General features: G+C 37.8%; 1 protein-coding gene across 3 annotated transcripts in view; it reads right to left on the reverse strand.

The window, feature by feature from the left end:
- The window catches only part of LOC120523965 (protocadherin Fat 4), a 176,062-nt gene that overhangs the window by 99,704 nt on the left and 64,004 nt on the right, over positions 1 to 12,354 (reverse strand). For all 3 annotated transcript variants that reach the window (XM_039745722.1, XM_039745721.1, XM_039745723.1), the window contains exon 6: positions 2,206 to 2,386. In XM_039745722.1, the coding sequence (XP_039601656.1) occupies positions 2,206 to 2,386 (181 nt within the window). The remainder of the gene's footprint in view (positions 1 to 2,205; positions 2,387 to 12,354) is intronic.

Raw genomic sequence — 12,354 nt, forward strand, 5'->3', positions numbered from 1 at the left:
GCTTTTGTGATTAGAGTTTCCTCCAAAGTAAAATAGGCAAGGCCATCCAAATTCAATTAAGAAAGAGGCCCAATTCTCTTCCATCAGAGACTCACATAGTCCAGCCAGGCCAAAAAAGCTAACTGCTGCTTTTAACTGGAGCAGGCCCTAAAATGGAGAGCTGGCAAAACAACTATAAATAACACAAAAATATAGTGAAACCCAAATAGGAGGAGGGCCACTGTAAACCTCTGGCTTGATCATGAAAAGGGCAAAAATATTTTTTCAAAATAAACGGTTTATTATGAAAAAAGTTAAACAAAATACAAAAGATCAAGAAAGTACCTCAAACAGATTTTCATTAAAAATATTCCTCAGCTAACAACTGCAAATACAAGATCCAGAAATTATAAACCAAAAAAGAGCAATATATTGTCAAAAAGCCAGTAAATTCAGAGAATAACACTAAACATGTAGTTAGGATATAGTGGGTTGGAAAATGGATGGATGGATAAAGAGAAAAAGCACATACAATGTACATACAATGTACATACAAGGGACTGCAAATCCCATGAGTCTTTACAGGGCTGAAAGCAGTCTCTCAATGGAAATTAACAGATGGTCTTGTCTCTTGGGGAGCCACACACAAAACAAATTGGGAATGGCAGAACAAGCATCCATCTACACATGAAAACCAAACAATGAACACAACTGATAAAAATGCATAATTATACAAATTCTAAATATAAACAACAGCATTAACATCTCTCTATATATAAAATCCAACATCTGTCTGTCTGTTTTTCATGAGAGAACTACTTAACAGATTTAGATCAGGTTTTTTCTATAATTTACTTCTACATTCTGGTTGATTTTGGGAGTTCTCTCATCGTGATAAGTATCATAGTTCGCCTGCAGGAGTGATTTATTCTCGCTAATCCGAGACAGAGGCTGCAGACCAAGCATGACGTCAGGAGTGGGGAGCTTGGTGGGGCCCTCCTCACTCACGTGCCAGCTTCCGTTCAAGTCAGTGTTCCTCTCGCAACATGTTTGAGCGCACCTTGCCTCCGCTTAGCTAGCGATACTTATTTGCTTATTGATTTTTAAAGTTTGTCCTGTTTCACTACTACGCAGGCAGAGTCACGGGGGACAGCTAGTTAATGATAATAACCAAAGGACCAAAAATTAACAAACAGGACATAAAATAAGAAATTAAACATAAGCCAGGTAGTGGTTTAAAAATAACGCAGGCAGCCTTACCATGAACTTGACAGCGCAGCTCTGGCCTACATAGGCCAAAAGAGCCTCTGGCCTTTAAAGTTCAAAGTACTTGTTTAATATTACAAAATATATCAAAGATACACAAAAGTGTAGGGATAAGAGCAACATAGCACATGTTAAGGAATGACAAGGCTAAAGTAAAGTCTTGAAAATTTTTATTTATATAACTACAAAGAAATATAAAATGGCAAACAATGCAGCAGAAGGCAAAAAGGGTTTGCATAAAAGGCAAAACAAAGCAAACAAGTCCCAAATCTCAATCCAATATTCAGAATAACCAAAACAGAAACAACATCTAGATACCAGAAAATCAGTGCTTAGGAAATGCACTCTATTTAAAACATCAATGATCCACTGAAGAATTCATTCCTCAGCTTCACAATATATAGGCTGAGGGTAGTCCTTCATGGGTAACATCAGTGAGGCCCTGCCTGTTGGGGCTCTACCCACAAAGTACACGGAACTCAGGAGATACTGTACATAATATATATACAAGAATACATACAAACATACTTAAATAGTAAATAAACAAAGCAAAATTAACAAGTTATACATAATTGTAATAAATATATGAAAAATGATGCTTTAAAATAAGCAAGATACAGAAAATGAAAATAAACAGAACCCAGGAACACACAGTTCCTGAAACATGATACAAGCTAACTCAGAGTTATCAAAATCACCTTGAGCCGCCACATGTGAACATTGTGAAAACATGCAAATGCCACCCTAAGTGTAAGGACCCAATGTCCAAACACTGGAAAGCAGCAATGCTACCCCGTACCTCTGCCAAAAGCTATAACTTCCATTTCATAATAATCCTGTTTTATTGCTTCAGTACACACTGGTTTGTGTGTGTCTCTCTCTCTCCTCAGATATACATCTGTTTTTCCTTACTTTAACAATATGAAAATTCTTCCTAATGAAATATCTATAAAACCTTACCTTACTTCCCCATTAATTCCTGCATCAGGATCCATGGCAGTTAATCTGAGGCATACAGAACCGATTGCAGAATCTTCTTTTACACTGAGAGAATACATCTTCTTATTAAAAAGTGGAGCATTATCATTCATGTCCTCAACTATAATGAAAATCGTTCCAGTGCCAGTCAATGCAGGAAGGCCTGAAATTAAAAAAAAAAATAGATTAAAAAATAGAATTGTAATGTGATATACATCCATCAACCCACGGAACAAACCTGCTTTTTGCAATATCAGTGTCATGAATAGTCAGAGGAGTCAGAGCAGCACTGGGTGTAAGGCAAAAGAGTCCATTGTTTGAACCTGGTTTTGGGGGGCTTCCTGTGCATCGGGTGAGAGATCTGAAGAAAATGGTGATGTTAGGGCCCTGAAAGTTCATCCCTCAGTTCCACACTTCTGGGCCTGAAGTCTCAGTTGTCCCGTAGATTACATCCCCAACTCTGCTTTACCCTTCAATTAAACACCTACCCTGAACCTCTGAGACCAGAGTCTAAGCCAAATTAACGTTACAAAAGTTTTATCTTATTTAGTTAAGAACCAATTAAATTATAATCCATTCCATCGTGGTACATAAAACACAAGACATCAGACAGACAAGCTTCTCTTCTGTTTGTATAGTTCAAAACACCAGCGTTCCTTGTTGCTGCATTATCAGAATTGTACTTGAATTTGTAAATCAAGAAGTAAAGGCAATTTGAAAATTATGTGGTAATTGCCAACAGATAGGAGCTACAGCAACACATTTGAGATGACTTATGGGTAGTAAACACAGCACAGCACTCTGCCATTAGTCTAATTAAAGCCAAGGTGAAATGAACATGGGTGCTCCACTGCAGAATTGCACCATAGTGAGATTTCTTTGGGTAGAGGGACTGAAACATGCTAAATTTCATCAAAAGATGTTGGTTTGTGAGATCAGTAGGTTGTTTGAACACCCATCTGGTGCAAAATTTGTGGAATCTCAAGTCATCATGTACTTTGGCATGAGCAGATCCATAGCTGATGCCCAATTGTGCAGCAACAGTGTACATCGTAATCCATCATTCTTCTTTAATGAAGGTCTTCACCGTGTCAATGTGGCTGATGTGCAAGATGGTGATGGTCGACTAGATCGAGCTTCTTCAGTTACATTTTGTTCTACCTGCTTTAAACCTTTCTCTCCATTCAGAAACTTTTTTTGAATCATGCTGTTTTCACTTCCGTACTGAGACAACATCTTTTGGTGAATTTCAGCAGGTTTTAGAATAGGACATGTTCTTAATTAATGGGATGCACCTGTTTGCTCTGATTTGTGCTCTTTAAGTGCTGAAATGTCTATTTTGTTGTGTGGTACCCACAACTGTACACAATACTCAAGATGTAGATCTACTAATGCATTATATAGTCTATGCAAATCATCCCTCAATTTATAAATATAACAGGTTGTACGATATAACCTTAAATTTTATTTGCATTTCAATAGCTCTCTTCATTTTAGATGATGAAAATGTTGTCAATATAAACCTCTAAATCTTTTTTTTGGAGGCTGCTTATCATCTTGTGTTTGCAAAGGTGCTTATCTAAGTCTATTTAAATTGCTTTTGTTGCCTCCTCAGATTTTGCTGTTCTTCCCATTTTTAGAACCATCAGCAAATTTAAGTTTACTAACTATAGTGGAATCTCTGTCATTAATTTGAATTAAAAAAATAACAGTCTATAAACAGACTCCTGAGGGACTCCACTGATGACTTCACTTCACATAGAGCATTCACCTGTTTTCTGCACTTCTTGTCTTCTGCCAGTTAACTAACTTGAGATTCAGTTTAGTTATGTCTGATGCCAACAGCTTCTAGTTTCAAAATTAACCTTCAGATTATATAAAAATATTTTTTAAACTCTAGGTAAATTATATAATATACATTAGTTTTGTCAAATACTGCAGTAGCCATCTCAAAACTCCCAAAAATTTGTTTGGCAGGAACTTTCCCTCATAAACTTATGCTGTTACTGGTCTTAAAAAAATTGGGACACCTGCTTTGGACTAAAAAAAAAGTTAACAAAACACAAAGTTTAAGAGTTTCTGTGATGCCTGTGCAAAAGACTTCATTACAGAGGGAGATCTAAAAAGAATTTGGGAGGAAATTAATCATTCTTTTGAAAGTAGAAGTTGAAAGCCATAACATTTAAATACATGTATCAGTGTTGTTTTTTTTAGAACATTAGAACAATGTAGATGACAACAGGCCAAGAAAAACTTCCTAATGTTTGTGCAACAAATAACCTTAATAAATTTCCAAGTATGTCCCTGTGTTCTTGATAAAGTCATTTTAAAATAACAGTCTCGATCCACTGTACTATTTCCCTTTATAATCTTAAACACTTCAGTCATGTCTCATCTTAATCTTCTTTTGCTTAAACTCAAAAGGCTCTCAATTTTTCTTTTTGTAAAAACTTGATTGCTTTGTATGGATTGCAATTAAATTAATAAAAAAAAAAACTTTAATCTTTCATCATAGTTCATCCTCTGTCGCTTTGGAATAAGCCTAGTTGTTCATCTCTGGATCTTTTCTAGTACTGCTATATCCTTTTTGCAGCCTGGAGACCAAAGCTGCACACAGTTCCCCAGATGAGGCCTCACCAGTGCTATAAAGATAGAGCATAACCTCCTTGGACTTGTACTCCACACATCAAGGTGCTATATAATCTAAGATTCTGTTAGCCTCCTTAATAGCCTCTAAACATTGTTTCACAGTTGATAGTTTTGAGTCCGCTATTACTCCTAAGTCCTCCTCATAAGGTTTACTTTCAATTTTCAGACCTTGCATTGTGTATTTAAACCTAACATTTTTTCTTCCTACGTGTAATACTTTACATTTACTTATATTAACTTTCATCTACCACAAATCAGCCCAAGCTTGTATGCTGTCCACGTCCCTTTGTAATGATTCAATGGAATCCAGATTATCTACCAACCCAGATATCTTGGTATCATCTACAAATTTAACCAGCTTGTTACTTATATTCCTATCCAAATCACTTCTCTCTATTATAATAAAAAAATCCTGGGACGAGACAAGAATTTTTAGACTGGGACGAGATGTGAATTTTTCAGAGAGATACTTTCACGTCCCGTGAGACGAGACTTTGTGCCAAGAGATTTAACCACACCCGGGGCCGGAAATAAAAGACAAAGAGTAGATGACAAAGTAAAACATCGTAAAGAATTCAAAAACGTTGGCAAGATACACATGCAGAGCAGGTTAAAGATAATGAATGTACTAAAATCGAAAGTCTCAAAAAATTACAGTAAAGATCACATTAGCCCAAACAAACGGAAATTATACTCGGTGAAATAACAGAACAGCAAAAAGAGATTGAATATATTGTTCAGATTTAAACTTTAAGTCGGAGACTTGTAGATCGCCTAATTCGTGTTGCCATCAGGGAAAAGTAGTGTTTCTTTCCAGTGAAGAGGCATATCTGCAAGAATTAAAAGATTTTTTGTTTGGTAAAAGTGAAATCCACATATGTGAGCAGCAGAGACGTGAAGTGCCTGGTGCGTAGTGCAGACAGGGGGGCACAGCACCCATAGTACATATATTAAAAATAGCAGTGGCCCTAGAACTGACCACTGAGTTACACCACTAGTAATGTCTTAAGTTCCACTTTGATCGTATCCTTTTGTTGCTTCCTCATAGAATTTCAGCATGTTGGTAAAACATGACCTCCATCTTCTGAGCTCATGCTGACTGTTCAGAAAAACTCCTGTACTTGCCATGTGTTGCTTAATTTCACTTAATTCCTTCCATTAATTTACCTATGAGGCATGTTAAGCTAACTGGCCTATAGTTGCTTGGATCTGCCTGGTCACTTTTCTTATATATAAACGTCTACATGTGGAAGTGTGTGTGTCTGTCTGTTTGGCCCAGAATTGCGAGGTGGCCCAGAAGTGTGAGGCTACAGCATGAAGCTTAAAGAGCCGGCAAGGTGGCCTCAAGTTAATGAGTCGGAAGAAGAAAGAAGTACGAGGCTACAGCATGAAGCTGAAAGAAAGCGACTCTGTCGCCAAAGTGAAACCACCAGGCAAAGACAAATGAGAGAGAAACTCGCTTAGTCGCTGATAGACAAGGGGGTTGAGCACGTCCGCAAAAAGAAACCGCCGACTCTGCATTTCAATTTCTTTTCTGACGATTTCAATAGTTTCTAGGAGCCCAGACTTTTTACAGCATGGTTTACACAGCTAGTCTTACTTAATGGGATAATATTTGTCATTTTCCAGTCTTTTGGAATTTCCCCATTAGGTAGTGACTTACTGCAAAATGGGTCAAAAGTTTATATATGTGCTCGCTAACCTACTTAAGAACTTGAGAATGAAAATTATCTGGTCCTGGTGATTTGTTTGATTTCAACCTATTTAATCTAAGCGGTATTTCTCCCTCTATAATTTCCAAATCATTCAGTACCTTCTTAGAATTCCCCTTTACTATTCCTGATGCACTTCACCTCCTTCTTGATTTTTATTTTACTGTTAAAATACAGAAAGAATCTCTTTGGGTCATCTTTCACCTTATCTGGTATATTCCTCTCTAACTACCTTTTAGCCCCCCTAATATACTTCTTAATGGTTGCCCTGATGTTCTCATACACCCTACCATTCATTTTGAAGTTATTAATCTTATAAATTTTATACAGCTGTTCTTTCCTTTGCAACCTCTTCTTCAACTTCAACTGGTTCAATCACCTCTACACCCTCAATTCTATACTGATTAATACAAAATACTACAGTGCATCTGGAAAGTATTCACAGCGCATCACTTTTTCCACATTTTGTTATGTTACAGCCTTATTCCAAAATGGATTAAATTCATTTTTTTCCTCAGAATTCTACACACAACACCCCATAATGACAACGTGAAAAAAGTTTACTTGAGATTTTTGCAAATTTATTAAAAATAAAAAATTATAAAGCACATGTACATAAGTATTCACAGCCTTTGCCATGAAGCTCAAAATTTGAGCTCAGGTGCATCCTGTTTCCCTTGAACATCCTTGAGATGTTTCTGCAGCTTAATTGGAGTTCACCTGTGGTAAATTCAGTTGATTGGACATGATTTGGAAAGTCACACACCTGTCTATATAAGGTCCCACAGTTGACAGTTCATGTCAGAGCACAAACCAAGCATGAAGTCAAAGGAATTGTCTGTAGACCTCTGAGACAGGATTGTCTCGAGGCACAAATCTGGGGAAGGTTACAGAAAACTTTCTGCTGCTTTGAAGGTCCCAATGAGCACAGTGGCCTCCATCATCCGTAAGTGGAAGAAGTTCGAAACCACCAGGACTCTTCCTAGAGCTGGCTGGCCACCTAAACTGAGCGATCGGGGGAAAAGGGCCTTAGTCAGGGAGGTGACCAAGAACCCAATGGTCACTCTGTCAGAGCTCCAGAGGTCCTCTGTGGAGAGAGAAAAACCTTCCAGAATGACAACCACCTCTGCAGCAATCCACCAATCAGGCCTGTATGGTAGAGTGGCCAGATGGAAGCCACTCCTTAGTAAAAAGCACATGGCAGCCTGCCTGGAGTTTGCCAAAAGGCACCTGAAGGACTCTTAGACCATGAGAAACAAAATTCTCTGGTCTGATGAGACAAAGATTGAACTCTTTGGTGTGAATGCCAGGCATCACGTTTGAAGGAAACCAGGCACCGCTCATCACCAGGCCAATACCATCCCTACAGTGAAGCGTGGTGGTATCATCATGCTATGGGGATGTTTTTCAGTGGCAGGAACTGGGAGACTAGTCAGGATAAAGGGAAAGATGACTGCAGCAATGTACAGAGACATCCTGAATGAAAATCTGCTCCAGAGCGCTCTTGACCTCAGACTGGATTGACGGTTCATCTTTCAGCAGGACAACGACCCTAAGCACATAGCCAAGATATCAAAGGAGTGGCTTCAAGACAACTCTGTGAATGTCCTTGAGTGGCCCAGCCAGAGCCCAGACTTGAATCCGATTGAACATCTCTGGAGAGATCTTAAAATGGCTGTGCACTGGTGCTTCCCATCCAACCTGATGGAGCTTGAGAGGTGCTGCAAAGAGGAATGGCCGAAACTGGCCAAGGATAGGTGTGCCAAGCTTGTGGCATCATATTCAAAAAGACTTGAGGCTGTAATTGCTGCCAAAGGTGCATCGACAAAGTATTGAGCAAAGGCTGTGAATACTTATGTACATGTGATTTCTCAGTTTTTTTATTTTTAATAAATTTGCAAAAATCTCAAGTAAACTTTTTCATGTTGTCATTATGGGGTGTTTTGTGTAGAATTCTGAGGAAAAAATGAATTTAATCCACTTTGGAATAAGGCTGTAACATAACAAAATGTGGAAAAAGTGATGTGTGTGAATACTTTCCAGATGCACTGTAAATATAGACAGATCCACACACCCCATTGGTGCTTAAACATAATGAGTTAATAAAACAGTCACTGATTACTTCTAAAAACTCTTGTGTCTATTTGCAGGGTTATTCCAGTTAATATTTGGTAGTTAAAGTCCCCCATGGCTATACTATCCCCCTGCAAACTTGCCTTTTTAATATTACTAAAAACATGTACATTGAAATTAATATGTGCATTGGGTGGTCTATAACACTCCTAAAATAAGGCCTCTTCCCCTAATGCTTACTGGATAAAGCCAGATGTACTCACTAAGATGGGGCTCACTGTCAAATTGAAGAGGCCTTACATTTAAAAAAGACGAAATGTGTCTCTCCCAATGATGAAATTTATTTAAATTCATCCTGTCACATATTAATTTCTTTGCTTGGGGAGGCAGAAAATGCCAGGCACAGCCCTTGATAAGATGATGGTCCAACAAAGGTCACCAGTTAGCATAACAGCACATCTTTTAGAGGAAATCCTACAAAAGCATACCATGCTCAATTGCAAAAATTCAGTGGATACAGCTTTGAACCGTAAACCCATAAACATGCCCATCACTCATTCTGAGTTTAATGGACACCATATAAAATAAGCGTGTCCAATGAAATAACAGTCAGGACAAAAAACAGAAGACGAAACAAAGCTAATAGCCAGAGAAAGGTCTTCTTCAATAGAATAGGCAGTGTTCAAAATATGGAGGGAAACACACACACAGAACTGAGAGACAAAGCCAGAAACACAAACCCATAATTGTAGTCAAAGAAATGTTGCATAAGGCCTGCACTCTAACTAGTTTGTTTTGCTCCTAACTTCACAAAAGCAATATTGTTGCTTTTACTGTAATTCTAAAAGCTTGGCGGCAATGAGCTGTGTGCTACCATTGTAAATACTGACATTATGTGACCTCTAATGAGCATTGAAGCCACCAATGACATTTTCATGGCAAAATTGTGGCATCCACACCAAAGTAAAAAAAATGGTATCACACAAATAAAAACATAAGAAACATGACTAAACATTCCAAAAATAAAACAAGGTGGACATAAATCTTAACATCAAAAATCTGGCAAGCCACGGAACTCCTTTATTCTCAAAACAACATATGTTGGCAATTATGCTGAAGCTGTCTTGAACGGACCATTTCCTGGCCCAAGTAAGTGAAGTGAGTGCATTTAGCCACACAGTCTGTGGTGTAACTCCAACCCACACCTTCATCACCTCATAATCTCAGCCCCATAACAGGTTCTTCACTTAGTGCCGCAAAAGGCAAGAAATGATTTTGCATATAAAATAGCATAATATAAAATGACACTCTCATACATGCCCAATCTAAGAACAAGTCAGGAGCTAACCTTGGATGAGTTACTAGTGCCTTGTATGGCCCTTTGACACATTCATATTCAAAATGGAGCCAATAAAAATTGCCAATTAACCTAACTCACCTGAAGTGCTGTGTACAGTTTTGTTCTCCATCTCACAAAAAAGACATAGCTGTGATACAGAAAGTCCAGAGGAGAATGGCTCGACTGATTCTATGACTATCGGATATGAGCTATAAGGTAAGATTGAAGGAGTTGGAACTTTTCAGATTAAGCAAACGGAGATTAGAGGTGACATGATCGAAGTATTTAAAATTATGAAGGGAAGTAGTAGAGTGGATCCCTTCTGTTACATAAAAGTAAATGCTTCAACTTGCTAAGGGCAGATTTTGTACAAATGTTATAAAAATTTTCTTCACGCAAAAGACCACAGACACAACTACTTTTATTTTGGACAATCTAGGTGCATAGGATAGATGCACTTGTCGGGCTGAATGACCTATTCTTGTCACAGTTTTTCGACTGTTCTAATTATCACACTTTTCTTTGGAATTTGTGAGAAACCTGGAGAAACCACAGAAAGGATCAAACAGACCCAGGAAGAATGTACAAGTTCTGCAACAACAGAAAATGGGTGTGAGATCCAAATCCAGGCTCCTGGATCCATGAGGCAGCAGTACATATAACTGTGCCACCATGGTACTTGTTATAAATTACTGGTTGTTTAATATATTTTACATTAATTACTTGAAATGTTTTATTACAATTCTAATGCATTTATTTTAATGAACCTGCATGTTTCTATTACAAGGTCATAAGAAGCCAGTCCCTATCCCAAAGAAAAGATGGCAACATCTAACCCTGGCTTGCAGAAACTTCAAAAATCCTTAGTGGACATGAGGAGAATAGAAGACTTTCTCCACATAGTGAATGGCCAGACATGAATATATGTTTTCAAGGCTCTGAAATAATAGAACTGTGATAGTGATAAAAAATTAAGCCTCTTATTTCATAAAATCAAAACTTATTTTACTATAATTGCATTGCATTTTCTTTAAAAACATTAACTTTGAACCATCATAAGTTCTATACCATCACTGCCAACCTATAAAACTGTCATTTTTTGGGCATGACTGTTTTGTAAAGTACCATGAAAATCAGTCTGCTTCTCTTGTCAGCAGTTTTTATGAATTTCCTCTAGTGATTTTCACAACATAACAAACCAATTTTGCACCAAGCTTGATAAATCCCTTGGTGTTTGTTAAAGCTGGCCTTATCGGCTGATGAATTCTGAAATAAATATAAAATCTGGCACTTTTTTCAGCTACATACATTCGCTCAGAGCCAGTTTATTCCAAAATCTGCAACAGCATATTGCAAAATGCCACAAGCAGCGGTAAGCTGCTCATTAAATAAAGCCTGAATGAAAAGCATTTAGCCCCAGTTCAGTCAATCAGTAGATTTAAAGTGGCACATCCTGGCTTACTGGCTTACTAATGCCATGATTAAATAGCTGCATTAAAAAGGAGATTGTGCTGTTCCAAAATTAATTTCAGAACAACAACACAAACAAAATCAGACAGCTTTCCAAACTAGCAAGTTGAGACAAAGAGGTGCGTGAAAAGCCCCTTTTCCAATACGATGATTTTTAATTTAGTTATGTCATAGAAGTAACTACTGATCTCTGAGGTGGAAAAGTCAAAATTGCAAAAAAAGCAAATCAGGTACAATTCTTCCACTGCTACGCACTACGGTCAGAAGCCTTATGATTTTTTGCTGGCTTTCAATATGTTGCATTAATAATAATAATAATAATAATAATAATCCTTCCTGTAGGTTGACATGGCATTGCCAAGGCCAAGGTGCAGCCTGGTACAACCAGGCAGACACAAGACAGAAGATGAACAATCAGACGTCAGAGAATTAGAAGAAAGCCAACACAGATAATCACTAAACATGTCAACATGCCAGTGCTGGCAGAAAGTGGACCACCAGGGAGTGCTTATCCCTGTCCTTTCACACAATTCCTTTGAAGGGAATCTTCCAGGAGCACCAGGAAAATGATACACATATCATTTTAGCTTTTTTTGCCTTTTGTATTTGCTTTTCGCTTTTGTATATTTTATTAATTTGGGCATTTTGTTATTTTTAGGGATTTTGAGAATCGTGTCACAAGATAAAAAAAAAAAAAACACAAAAACCAGACCAGCACTTAAGTCAGGTCAGACGACCCAAAGGCAGCCCCAGGCAGCCTAACCCCAAACTCAAATAACAGACTTCCTGCATTATTCCTGTATTAACCCCAAAATGAGTCTAAGGCTTAAATATCCAAAGTTTAAAATGTCCAGAAAGGATGAGAGGAAACCCATGAAACTTCTGGTC

This window comes from Polypterus senegalus, chromosome 2, assembly GCF_016835505.1.
Source record: "Polypterus senegalus isolate Bchr_013 chromosome 2, ASM1683550v1, whole genome shotgun sequence".
NCBI lineage: Eukaryota > Metazoa > Chordata > Cladistia > Polypteriformes > Polypteridae > Polypterus > Polypterus senegalus.